Source organism: Callospermophilus lateralis, chromosome 9 (assembly GCF_048772815.1).
Source record: "Callospermophilus lateralis isolate mCalLat2 chromosome 9, mCalLat2.hap1, whole genome shotgun sequence".
NCBI classification, from domain to species: Eukaryota; Metazoa; Chordata; class Mammalia; order Rodentia; family Sciuridae; genus Callospermophilus; species Callospermophilus lateralis.
Genome location: NC_135313.1, coordinates 36,995,909 through 37,010,234, shown reverse-complemented (window position 1 = coordinate 37,010,234; position 14,326 = coordinate 36,995,909). Strand labels below are relative to the sequence as shown.

The window sequence follows — 14,326 nt, the reverse complement described above, 5'->3', positions numbered from 1 at the left end:
TTGGGAGCAGTGTTAACAGGAGGGACAAAGCACTGTTTAGATCAGGTATTCCTAGGTTGTCCTATTAGCAGAGTAATAAGATGTCAGTAGACAGTAGTTCAGTAGACTATAGTCCTATCTATGTCATGTAAGAAGTAATTGGCAGAGTATATGTTAAGTGACAGCACTATATAATGGAGACCTGTTTTATAAGCATACTCTTAGACTGGGCACCTTAGAAGTTGGAAAACCAGTAACTATAGGAGAAGCAAGAAGTAAATACAATCTCCGATTTCATTGAAATCTCAGTTATTCTAGAAGTAGACCTCATTCTTTTTCTTGAGGACCTGTGGACTCTATAAGGAATGTGAAAAGAAATTGGATATGAAGTTGATGCCAGAGTACTTGAGAAAGGCATTGGCTATTGGCTGTAAGATGGGTCCTTGGGCATGGTGTTTTTTTCCTCCAAAGTCGTACCTATGATTGGGATGTAGCTTTTTAGATCTGAGAAGTTCTGAAACTGGAGTGAAGCTAGCCAGTAGTTGTTCATGTTGTAGGCCTCCAACAAGGATGACTTATAACCATAAAGTTGCAGCAAGTGACAGTACCAAGGTTCCTTTAGGCATTATGGTAGGGATGGGTTCCTGGATCTCTGACTGTTCCACCTTTACCAGGTATATAGTGGCAATTTTGGCCTGCACTAGTATAATCTTTAGTTATAGGGGAGGTTAGGCCTCCTGGCTAAGATTTGGTGCATACAGCTGCTATAGATAATCTGTAATTGCCTTCTGAAGACAATGTCCTAAAATCTGTAGTCCAACTAGATATAGAATCACTTACTGGCCAGGTCTGGGGTGCTGTAAACCATGGTGGGTCCTTTCCTTGTCTTTTGTTAGAGAGTGAATATTAGTACACCCAGAATGACATGGACATATTGATAGCCATATGTCTATTTTTTGCAGCAAAGGTGTATTGGGTCAGCAAGTTTGAGGGGAGCTATGGCACAGACTGGGGTTACAACACAGAATCTATAGGAAACCCTTCAAATTCCTTGCAAAACTAATGGATATTCATCCTGCACAGTATAACTGGTTCTGCTCCTTCCTCTTGAAGGAGCTTTGGATAGGATTGGTTAATTTTATCAAGAGGAACATAATTTGGTTAGTATTACTAGAGGATCCAGAACAGTAACAACTAAGTTAATAAGATTAATTAGTGGGATTTTTAACCTTTCATGAAATGTGGCTTATTTCTGGAGGCAGAGAATAGAAGCCCAGCCTAAGCTGGCATTCCTACATCTTTAAGTACTATTTTGAGGAGAAAGGAGGGGACTCACCAGTTTGGAGGTAAAATTGGATTCTTTATCTTAGTTTTTAGATAATCTTGGGTTACCCAAAATAGATCTTCTGAAATCAGGGAATCATTTTATAGAATAGTTAAGCATATTTAAGTACTTAAGACTACATTTCATTAGTTAGTTTCTACTTATATTTTCATGATGAGGGAAAGGAACTGGGAAGAACCACACACCAAGAGGATCTTCCTATGGCCCTGACAACTGGAGCAGATATTGGGAGGTTCAGCTATACCTGGATTGTTATCAAAGTAAGACTATGGTTTTTTTTTCCTTGGCCATGAACTGAATTGTTTGTGGCACAGTTACTCACCATGGATTTTAAAATCCTCAGCTCCTCACATAAGAGCAGGAAGGTATGAGATGTCAGGATGTTTCAGGAAATCAAGTATGCCACCTGCAAGAAGAAAATTATATCTCCAAGGAGAGATGAACCCTGCCCTTGAGACATTAAGATTTTTGGATGGAACAGTGGCAGAAGGCCTGAAAGACTCACTGGGTAAGTTGGAGGGACAGCTCTAGGAATAAATGGAAATGGAGGATGCTACCTGTTTTAGTGTATGGTATTGGGACAATGGTACTAATCTCTCTATGCGGCTACTCTCAAGGCCATATTTTGTGTGTATATCCATCATTAGTTAAGAACCACTGGTTTATGGGACTTAACATGGAGATGAATCTTTAAAAATTAATTATGATTGACTGCTAAAGGTTAGAATAATTGTATTATTCTCTTAATATATATAATAAAGTTATGACCAATTATGCATTTTTTTCCCTAATAATATTATTATTATTTTGGTATGGGGGACTGAACCCAGGAACACTTAACTACTGATCCACATTCCCAGCCCTTTTTTTATTAATTCTTAATTTTGACACAGGGTCTTGCTAAGTAGCTTAGAGCCTTGTGATATTGCTGAGGCTGGCCTTGAACTTGCAATCATCTTGCTTCAACCACTGGAGCCACTGGAATTACAGGTGGTCACCACTGTGCTCGGTTCCTAAGGTATTTTTAAAAGGGCAATAACTTTAACTTTTGAACAGATTAAATAAAACAGTTTCAGTAGTTTTGCTTTCTTTAAACTAGTCTTAAAGTTTCTATTTAAAAATCTATATATATTAATATGAAATTAGTATGATACACATTTTAGGTTAATGTTAAATAACAGAAGTAGGATGTATTTCTTTCAAGCTAGACAAAATGTTTAAAGAAAACTCAACCTAACAGAAGATGGGAAGGAGGAAAAAAAGAGCAGAGAAAAAGGAAAAATATGATAATCAGAGAACCCTCAATATGAGGGTAGAAATAAACACAAAATGAATAATAAAATACTTTATATGATAATATCCAGTCAAAAGATAAGTGTTCAAGATTAAACTCAACAAAAATCGAGAGAGCAATATTAATATTAGGCAATCTAAAATGAGGTGAAAACTATTACCAAAGATAAAGGGGACTTAGTATAAAAGGATTAATGTACCAAGTTATAACAATTATAAACTCAAAATGTTAAAAGCTATGTTGAAAATAGCATTAAAAATAAAATTGCCACTCATGAGTTCAGAAAAACCATTTGGTGAGAAAGTGAAAATATGGTAATTCATAGTAGACATTTGCATTTCAGTCTTTAATGCTTATTACTAAGTGTATCATCACTGCTAAGAATAGGAAAAGACATAGCAGGCAAGGTTTTGTTCTATTTATATTCTTGTCTCTGTGAAGATAATAATTTAAACTGTTGTTGGCTAAATATGCTTATTAAATAAGTCCTCTCAGTAGGTTATTAAAAGGGAAGAATCATATAGCTATGAGTTTGCCAAATTTTCTAAGAGAACTAATGGTTCCTTATTTTATTCCCTCATTTACTTTTCCTATTAACTCTATGAGTTTAAAAAAAATTTTTTTTGGAGGGGAGCGCAGTACCAGAGATTGAATTCAGGGGCACTTGACAACTAAGCCACATCAGCCCTATTTTGTATTTTATTTAGAGACAGGGTCTCACTGAGTTGCTTAGCACATTGCTTTTGCTGAGGATGGCTTTAGAACTTGTGATCCTCCTATTTCAGCCTCTGGCTGCTGGGATAACAGGTGTGTGCTACTGCACCTGGCCTCTATTATTCTATACTTCATATTCTATTTTGATAAAAAAACTCAGGCATAGACAGATTAAGTAATTTGTCTAGGATTATACAGTTTGTAAAACAGGATACTGGAGACTGAAATGTGTTCTCCATGCCAGAGTCTATGCACCATCATAAACACTGAATATGTACTGAGGGCATGTTTTAATTCAAAGATCTGAGCATAAAAAGTATAAATAAGACCCTTAATTGAAATTCATTAGTGTTTCAAGATAAGGAATTAGTTTCTCTTGACAGATTATGAAACAGATGAATACCAAAATAAAAACTTAAAAAATTTACCTTTTTCATGAAATATGGGATACTTCACTTTTGCTTGCAGTAGTTTCCTTTAGATCTTAAACCTGCTTATGTGTGCTCATGCAAATTGTTAAATTTTATGGTAACGGTAGAGTCTATAGTTTGTTCCTTTTCCTTACAGTTATTTTTTATTATTTCCAAAATAGTTCTCTAAATTCTAGAATCTAGTATTTCTCTTCTAACTGAAAGTATGTTGTTAAAAAGTCATGAAATCTAAGTTATTTTGAAATATTTTTACTAATTAATACTTTAAATACACATTTATCTCTAAACATGAAAATAATAATCAAGTTTATTTGAATTGACTATTATAGTAACAAAGCCAAAGAAGTTTATTAAAGGCCAAACACTAAAACTTTTTCATTTCATACATACAGTTTTAATACAAATGAACTTAATTACTAACAATTTAAGTTCTATGACTTTACTGAACATTACTGTATTCTTACAATATCTTTCCTAACAAGCTTGCAGAAACCATATTAAATGCCCTTTGACTGCAGTTATTACCAAAGCAAATATACCTTTATTGGCTAAAATACCACATATTAGATAATTTCTGATAAATTATACCTTGTATCATAGTTGAGACATTTTCTTACCCCCTCAAACTACAGACTTTATTATGAATTGCATAAAGAATACTTAGTGTTAAGTTTCACATTATTTTATTAAATGTAGTTATTTTGTTGGGCATGAGTTATACCTTGAAGAAATGTAATGCACCTATTTTTATGTAGGTCACTTAGTTATTATGTAAAATGTACTTTAAAAATATATGTAAGGTATTAAAATCCTGGTTAGGTAGGAAGGCCAAAAAACCCCCTTAATTTTAATTCTATGTTTAAATAGTTTCTTCAGGATTCTGTTTAAATGCAGGCAACAAAGTCCTATAGTTAGTGAGACAGGATGGTTACTTTTCAGTTTTTTTATGCAGAGTAAGTTATGACTTGTTGCAGTATCAGACTGATACATCATAAAAATGGTCCTATATAGCATATTTTAGAAATTTTTAGAAATCAAAGAAATTTTTATAAAGGCTTTCATAGAGTAAAATGATACACTAATTTCATTTTACCTTTTCCTGGTAAAATGAAATTAGTGTATTAACTCTTTATATTTAAATTTCTATAAAACTTATTTTTTAGAAACTTCTAATATTTTAAATAAGATACAGAACTTTTTAGTACTAAGTTCTGTTTTGTTTTTAACTCATTACTTGGAATGTAATTAAAATTACAATGTGTAAAAAGCCTATTTTAGTGTTACAGAAGAAGATTGTAAGTACTAACATGAAATTATTAAAAATATGTATGTTTAATTGTATGAAAGCTGATAGTTGGATTTTCATGCCATTTCAGAGTTGGAAGGAGTATTTTTTGCTTGGAATAAAGGAAGTATTTTTAACATTCATTATGGTATTGTCTAACCTAGTATAAAATGGTAATGGTTACCTAATCCTTAAAATAGGAAGATTTTTCTTATTTAATATTGTTCACATTAAATCAGCCTCCAGAAGGGAGTTGATTCATATTCAATTTTAAATAAAATATTTTTGGATGTAACTGATGTCATAATATTAGTTTTCTAGCTTAAGGAGAACTTCCTTTTTCCATAATCCAGGGAGATTATCTAAAGGTGGAACTATCAGATCTGTGGCATAAACACTAGTAAATGTATAATTATGTAGCTAAATGTAAAAATTAGGAAATCAACGTGATTTCAGATGGAAAAATAGTGGAGACTTATTATTTAACATTGAGAATAATGAGAATGGGGCTAGCCAAGTTAAACCAAGTTATCAAAACCCATCATCCATAAGTTTGTTGAGATAGATGTTTAAATATTCAATATATAAATATGTGTAAGTCTGAACTTGTAAGCAAATTTTCAGAAGATTATAACATAAGCAGGGCACAGACATAAAAATTTCTTTGGTACACAGGACTGTTGCTGAGTTTACTTAGACAATATTAAGAGATTTACATGTTATTTTAATTGAAAGCTATTTCCCAAACTGTTGGATGGAGCTTGTGTAAAATATTACTGAGGTTAACTTTGCTAGACAGTATCAGGTATTTACATATGGCAGAAAAAATATACATGTATTATTAGTATCTTAATAATTTTGCATAATGGTCAGATACTAATAAGGATTTTAGGAAATTTTCTTTTACATGTTGCTAAATATATGTTATATAAGTAGATATCGTATAGCATTCTTTGCTTTGGTACCAAAGTTAGACATGTTAAAAACAAAGATCCTAATATGATTATCAAGAAACACATTGTAAGTATTAAACCACTCATATGATTAATGAACACTTTAAATTATTCTTTAGATTTTTTTTTTTCCAAAACACCAAAGGAAAAAAGATACTTTTTTAGGTAATACTTTTTAATATTAATTAAACATTTCCTTTATATACTGTCTTTTAAAAACTGGTTGTTTCAGAACTATCTGAGGCTAAGAATGAGGTTTTAGTCTCCATTTCTTTGTTCATTTTTATAAAAAGGACCTCAATAATTAAAAGCCAAAACATTGATCTTTTATAGTTATTAAAGCAGTTGTTTTTGTTATCATGAATATGTTACATTATCTCTAAAATAAGAAAAAGGTATCACAATTTAATCAGTAGTTTTAGGGGGAGTTATATTAATATATTTTCATATTACCTCTGTTCTATATTTTATAATTTAGACAGAGAAATGTAAGCTTCACAGAATTTAGTGAAAGTAGTATGGAAGTAACAATACCTTTGGGTAAAGAACACAACTACCTAAAACAAATTAGCTAATGAAAACCCTTTAGTGTCAGTCTTTTTGGAAGCAAAATAAAGTCTCAGACTCTTGAAATTTACAAAAGTTTTAGAACAAAAATGCCTGATATATGCTGAATAAGTGGGAATAATAAATATAGGATTAAAATGTATGCATAAAAATGCCAGATAAGCTGAGTATTAAATAGATTGTTTCATGATATTTTGACCAGTGCTTTAGTAACAGAATACTGGGTCTTAACACAGCATGTTACTTTCAAAGTAACTGCAGCAAAATGAAATTTTCTTAAATTGAGGGAGTAGCCTTAGGATGTACCTGAATATTCTTTAATATAATTAGGCATAACATTTTATTACTTGACCTAAATATTTTAGCTCAGAAATATTAGGATAATATAACCAATATATATACACACACCCATTATTCTTTTTGAGGCAGGATGAAATAATCACTCCAAATTATTATTGGATTATCACCTTCCTGATACTATAAGAGAGTTTGTAAGCAAGTGTTAGCTATGTCTACAAATATGAAACACCTGGAATAAAATTGAAAAATCCAACAGTAAAGTTGTATATGAGATTGTCATGTTGGTAAGATAGCCAGATGACGACAAAATTTTCCAAACTTTAATTTAACTTGGTGTAGACAAGAAATAAAAATATTGAAATTCTTGTACTATGCAATCAAATTTCACTAAGTTCTAGAATAAATTTCCATACAATTTAAATACTGCTTATTTCTATGACTTATTTTTATTAATAATCTAGTCTTCTACAAAAGGATTATCAGGTTTTTATAGAAGAAAGTTGGGATAAAGGGCAAACAGGAAGCATTTAGAGAAAAGTTGGTGTGGCTGCTTTTAATCTGTAAAAATTCTGTAACAATAGGCAATCATAGCTTCTTTGGATTTGAAAGTGAAATATGGGTAAGTTTTATTTGGTTAAGGTTAATGTTTTAAAACTCTAGAAATTTCACCAACTAAGATCTGAATGAAAGATAAAAAGGACTATTGATAGTGTCACTGTGTTTAAAAAATAGATATCAAATCTGACATGATATACATAGTGATGCTTATACTTGCTAAGATGCTACAAAAACCCTTATATTTCCTGGGTAAATGACAAAATAGGGCCAGAAATAGGAAGATAATCTTTAAGTATAGAATAGTGTCAACTTTGGCTGTAGAAATTGGTATGAAACAAATGGTCGCAATATAACAGGTTTCTGGATATTTTATAATACATAGATTATAATTTTGATGTGTTAATGTCTCAAAATTTCGAATATAAATCTAGAGTTTGAAATGTTTTATCAAAACCGTTTAATATAGGTAAACTATACACAAATCTAAATACAGTGAAACCAAAACAATGTGAAAGCTAGAATCTACTACATTTTATCTCCCTAAAGAGATAGTGTTTTTTAAAATTTTACTATATTACAACAAATGGTCTGTTGCTAAGATTTTCTGTATATGTCATGGCTATGTCTACAAATATGAAACACCTGGAATAAAATTGAAAAATCCAAACAGTAAAGTATATGAGATTATCATGTTGGTAAAATAGCCAGATGATGACAAAATTTTCCAAACTTTAATCAAGATATTTGTTGTCTTATAAATTTTCTTATATTTGGTATAGGTTACAAACCTACATTAGTTAAGTATATAAATTAATAAAGGAAACCATGATTTAATCCTGCATCTCCAATATTCTGGCTACTAAGATTTCTTTAATTCCCTTAAAAAAGCAAAAACATTTAACTTTAGCACATCTCAAATCCTCATTTGTTAGTAGACCACATATGGGGCTAGTTATTTACTACTGTTGGACAAAATAGTTATTCAAGATTCTACTTAACAGAATCAGTAGAGGGAGGTGGAGTAATAATTGAATCCTCTGCTCTGAAATCTTTTCTAGGATGAAAATGTGGGCTTCGAGAATATCGAGGTTTCAAACCTACAGATGAAGGTTGAGAAAAGCTTCTTCTCACAGAATGTAACCTTGGTTCCTAGTAAGAGATTTAAAGAAAATTAGGGTTTTAATGCATTTTAAATGGCTCTAATTTTATAATTACTAAGGGAAAGATTTTAAAATCAGATTAACTGGGTCTGAATTCTGAGGTGTGCTTTGGGAAATTTCCCCTGAAAAGAGTAGGTTATTTTATAACCTGCTTATTGGACAGGGAGGCATGCTAAGAGCTATACAAAGACCCTCACTACAAGGGATTTGTGAACAGCCATGTTCAATGATATTTCTAAATTACTAGTTATACTTATTTTGTTTTGTCCCTAAACTTTGATAAAGATTTGTTACAAAAAAGATTTATGTACTTAAGGTATATAAAATTAGATAATCGGTGAGGAAATAACTATCCAGGAATTATTAAGGTATTCCTATCAGGGAATTATAGTATTTCATGTTATTAGAGTAACATTTTATTTTGTTATCTAAAACATTCAACAAATAGACTCTGTTCCAACTTATTTTTATTTGATCTACTGCTGTACAGAGGGCTTGCTGGAGATTCTGATTTGCTTAAGACAGAATAGGAAGTTTTAGCTAAGGTATAATTTAAGGATTACAAAATGCCTGCACTTCAGAGAACCAAGTTATAGCCAAATCATTTTGCCTAGATATCTCATTATTTTCTTCTGCCTTCTTTAAATGACTTGAGTTTGAATATTGTAATTCAAGAAGAATACAAGGCATGAAGAAAGTAGAGTTCATATTACAAAGTTGATAAAAAAACTTTTGAAATAGCACGTAGGCCAAATCAACTGCCCAGCCTGCATCTAACAACAAAAATTGAATACAAACATTTTACTACTCTTTAAGAACTTAACTAGCAACTTATCTGTAATTAGGGGAAATGAACTAATGTTTGTAAGATATAAAGCAAAATTCTAAAGAGTCATGTTTACTTATATTTTCACTTTAAATGATAGAGGCACTTTGATCACTTCATTGACTTACCAAGACTTTGAGCTCGTCTACCAACAATGAAACAACCTGTCAGTACTAGAACAGGTAAATATAGGAGTAAGTCATAAAAACAATGGTTGATTTTTAAAAATGGCATATCAGATCTAGATACTTCAAGGATTAAAAATGTTTTAAATTGTGTAATTACACAGACTTTATTGAGTCATTGAAAGGTACTTTGTGAAGTTGTTTCCAACTCCAAAAGAAACAAAACATGAAATATTGTAGTAATAAGATAAAGACAGTTAATTGAAATCAGTGCTGTAACACTGTTGTGAGAAAATTAACTCCTCCAATCAGTGACCTCAGGCTACGTTTAGTTTTAAGCCTGTTTACAATTTTTGAGCTAAGATATTTCAGTAAACAATTATAATAGCCATTTCTCTTTTAGAACTACATCATATTTTATCAGTATAAACAGTGGCATGAGTCTGATACCTGTCGTCAGTATGTAATAAAAACAAACTTGAATAACCCTTTCTCTGAATAGTAAATACTACATGGAAGGTTTATACAAAGACTAATACATGCCTAGCTATAGCTATTAGCAGGAACAATGGGAAAAAAGAAAATATTTGTTTATGCCTGTGAACTTTGTGAATTCAAAAGCACTTGGAAATGTACTATGTTCCCAAAAGTGTATTGGCACAGGCTAGTAGAGGGATTGAAATTTTTCTGGGATACTTAAGCAACTTTGTGTTCCTTCTTCTCACCTTTGATCCTTCTTACATTTCCCAGAGTACTGACTTATACAGTACTTCCAAAGAAAATTTTCGTTGAGCCATCTAAAAATTAATTTCTAAAATAATTTTGATTTCTACTATTTGGTTAGGATACTAGTTCATACTTAGGTTACTTGACAAAAGATAACTAAGCAGTTTCCTGTCTATTATAATTTATTTCCTTATTTTAGGACTGAAATATTTTCTGATCGTGACTCCTAGCAACTTAAGACATTAGAAGAGACATTTTATTTTAGTTATTAAATGAAAGATGGCCCATTAATTCTTGGGTAGGACAAAAATTATTTTGAAAATTATTATACTTTTAAAGATTGTCTCTTAAACAGCTACCATTTATTAGTTATTAGAAATTCTGCTACTTAATGTTATCTTGGGCAATTCTCTTAACCTAAGTTTCAGTTCTTTTATAAAACATTATTTATCTCACAAAAATATGGAATGAATAAAATGAGGTAATGCATATGAAGTGCTTGTGATTTATAAGGTACTATGTGTAAATGTGAGGTATTACTCTTGCCTTGAAATGATAAAAGTAAGCAAAAGTGTTCTAGGCATGATTTTACAGCCCATGAACACCAAAGATAATAAAATTTTTACAAGGAAGATTATCATGGACTTTAATACTTACTGACTTAATACCAAAGCTTTTCTGTAAAACTACTTGTAATTATATAGCAAATTTAATTAATACAGGTTGTTATCAAGATTTTAAGATTAATATCTTAAGATTATACATGTGTATAGAATAATAGAATCTCTGAGATTCATTTGAGTCTCTGATTTTCTTATTTCATGTTTATAACACAGAAAAAAAGGCTTATATCTAAACATAATTTAGTCAGTTTATATGGGCACTATATCAATGGCTACAATGGAAAACAAAGTTTTTTTTTAGTATGGGGGATTGAACTCAGGGATGCTTTACTACTGAACTGCCATAATGCTTTAACGGTTAAGTATTAGAGAAGTTCAAGCCTACCCCTACAGCTTAATCCTTTTCAGAGTATGCTTTTTTATTCTACTTTAATGTTACATTTGCAGTCATGTCTCTGTATACATGGGGGACTGGTTCTAGGTACTCCCAGAAGATACCAAAATCTGCAGATGTTTAAATCTTTAAAAAAAATATGGCATAGTATTTGTATATAACTTATCCTCTCATATACTTAAACCATCTCTAGATTACTTAGAACACTTAGTACATATACAATGTAAATGTTATGTAAATAGTTGTTATACTGTGTTGCTTAGGAAATTATGTCAAGGAAAAAAGCATCTGTATTTGTTTAATACCAGCACAATTTTTTTATTATTTTCAATTTGTATTTGATTGAATCTTAGATGCAAAGCCTGTGGATACAGAGGTGTTAATGTATTTTGTAATAATATTACATTCCAATTTCCTTGAGACATTCTAGTTTTAGATCTATTGCATGGTCAGAATTTTATTTTTGAAAAATAATTTTTGAATATAATGATTTTGTAGGTTTATTAATATGTCAGACTTCATTGGTCAGTAAACATCAAAAATTTTATGATTTTAGTTATTTAAAAAATATTTTTAATTGTAGATGGATACAATACCTTTTTTTATTTACATGTGGTGCTGAGGATTTAATCCAGTGCCTTACACATGCTAGGCAAAAGTGTTCTACCACTGAGCCACTACTCCAGTCCTATTTTAGGTGCCTCCTTTCACTCTATGTATCTTGATTTGAATGATAAGTATATGATCATTCCAATTAAGAACTTGGAGCAGAGATTAGCAAAATCAAGAACTATACAAGGAACAGCAGTAGAAGCAAATCTTGATATGACCGATAAAACACTAGGGGACCACGTCTATAGGTAAACAACCTTGATTTCTGTAAAGATAATCAAAATCATGTAAGTTTCTTACTCATCTGTGAAGGTGGGAGCAAGATTCAAGAGGAAGTATGTGCTGGAGAATAAGGACTCCTAATCCTGAGTTCATATGGTGATATTTTGGAAAAGAGTAAGGTAATAATCACATTAGAACTTGACACGTCTCTGAACATGTAATTGTCTTTGAGAAAAGATGGAGTTAGCTGGGTGGGTGGTATAGATCTACAATCCTAGCCACTTAGGAGGTTGAGGCAGGAGGATTACAAGTTCCAGGTCAGCCTGGTTAACTTAGCAAAGTAAGACCTTGTCCCTCAAAAGAAAAAGCAAAGCAGGGGGATGGGCTGGATATAGCTCAGTGGCACAGTACCCTAGGTTCAATGTCAAGTACCACAAAAAGATGGAATTATAATAGTACACATGTTCCTTCAGATAGACCCAAATTACAAGTCTGTCTTACTATAACAGAACAAATTACTGTACTTATAATGAACAAGATTCTTTTGAAACTATATGTTCTGATATTAAATTATGGCAGTAAAAACTGTTTTCAGTTACCTTCACCTAGAATGTAGGAAGACATTTGATTTGAAGAATATTTAATAAAGTAAGAAGATCAACTGGAGGATTTATATGAAGAAATGACCTTTAGGATAAATTCTGGATATTTCCTCAAATAATTAATTTAGAAAAAAAACAAGGGAAAGGGAATTCTCTGTATACCTCTGAAATGGGTATACAAAATTTAAGTAAAGGGGAAAGTGATTTAGAATGTCATTTTAAAGAGGCCAGTGAGTAGATTAAATGGGTTGTCTGGTAGTAGGTTTATATTGCAAATCAGAGTCTTTAAAGAACTTAAGAAAGTCCAGTCTAAAAACCAAACATATCATCTTATCTAAAGCTTTCCAATGTTTTTTCACATCATAACACTAGAAAATGATAATATTCATAGGCACACAGGCTAACAGGTCTGCCTGCACTGTTAAGTAACAGAAAATTTACAGTATTCTTTCTTTTTTTTTAATTTTTAGGTGGACACAATATCTTTATTTTATATTTATGTGGTGCTGAGGATCAAACCCAGTGCCTCATGCATGCTAGTAAACACTCTACCACTAAACCACAATCCCAGCCCCTTGGATTCTTAATAAGATAATAAAGTCATTTATTTCCTAGTGGGTGGGTGGGTGAACTTAAATATATGTTTTAAAGACCATCAGTGCAGACAGAAATACAGTTATTCCAATTCTGTAGGGAAGCATCAGTTAAACATTTGATGTGGTAAGAGCTAAATCTTAACAAGGAATTCAGAATTTTCTTTGTCTCACAAATTAAATATTGGTTATTTTTTTCCAACTAGAAATAAGTCCACAAAATTTTGATGTATTAATTACATGTGGGGATTTATTGGTTGCTTGCTTGATACTTTATACAAAGGAATGGGATGATATCTGTTTTAAAAAACCCTGCAAAATCTGATCCATTAAAAAAATTAAAACTGGGGCTATGGTTGTAGCTCAGTGGTAGAGCACCTGCCTAGCACATCTGAGGCCCTGCGTTCAATCCTCAGCACCACATAAAAATAAATAAATAAACTAAAGGTATTGTGTCCAACTACAACTAAAAGATAAATATTTTAAAAAATAAAATAAATAAAGGTATTGTGTCCATCTACAACTAAAAAATTATTAAAAAAAAATTAGAACCTGTCTGTAGCCTCAAACTCCTAGTCCAGACACTTAAAATTGGTTTCACACTGCTTGTTATTGAGTAATATTACAATGATTGTCTGTTCTAATTAATATACATTTTCCCTGCTATCCTGTTTTATATTTATATATGCATGTATATATACATGTGTGTGTGTGTGTGTGTGTGTGTGTGTGTGTGTGAGTGTGTGAGAATAATAAAAGAAAGCGCCATCACCCAGGCATTCTATAAAGGAACTTATATTACCACAAAGCCTAAAGTTTCAGATGATCCAGATTATATTCAACTGGATTAAAAAAAAACAACAAAAGATGATATAAGCAACTGTATCTCACAGAGCATCTGAAATTCAAATATGCTGAGACACTGAAGGAGGAATTTAGTAACATTTTTATCTCAAATGCTTCATGAGTGAAGTAAAAACACTATTACTTTAAATATTACAAGTTCCATTTGATGGA

The 14,326-nt window shown here is 31.4% G+C and overlaps 1 protein-coding gene across 1 annotated transcript in view; it reads right to left on the bottom strand.

The window, feature by feature from the left end:
• Nucleotides 1-8,416: 8,416 nt before the first annotated feature.
• The window catches only part of Boll (boule RNA binding protein), a 58,998-nt gene continuing 53,088 nt past the window's right edge, over nt 8,417-14,326 (bottom strand). Inside the window, exon 11 of the mRNA XM_076866194.2 lies at nt 8,417-8,575. Within this exon, the coding sequence (XP_076722309.2) occupies nt 8,417-8,575 (159 nt within the window). The remainder of the gene's footprint in view (nt 8,576-14,326) is intronic.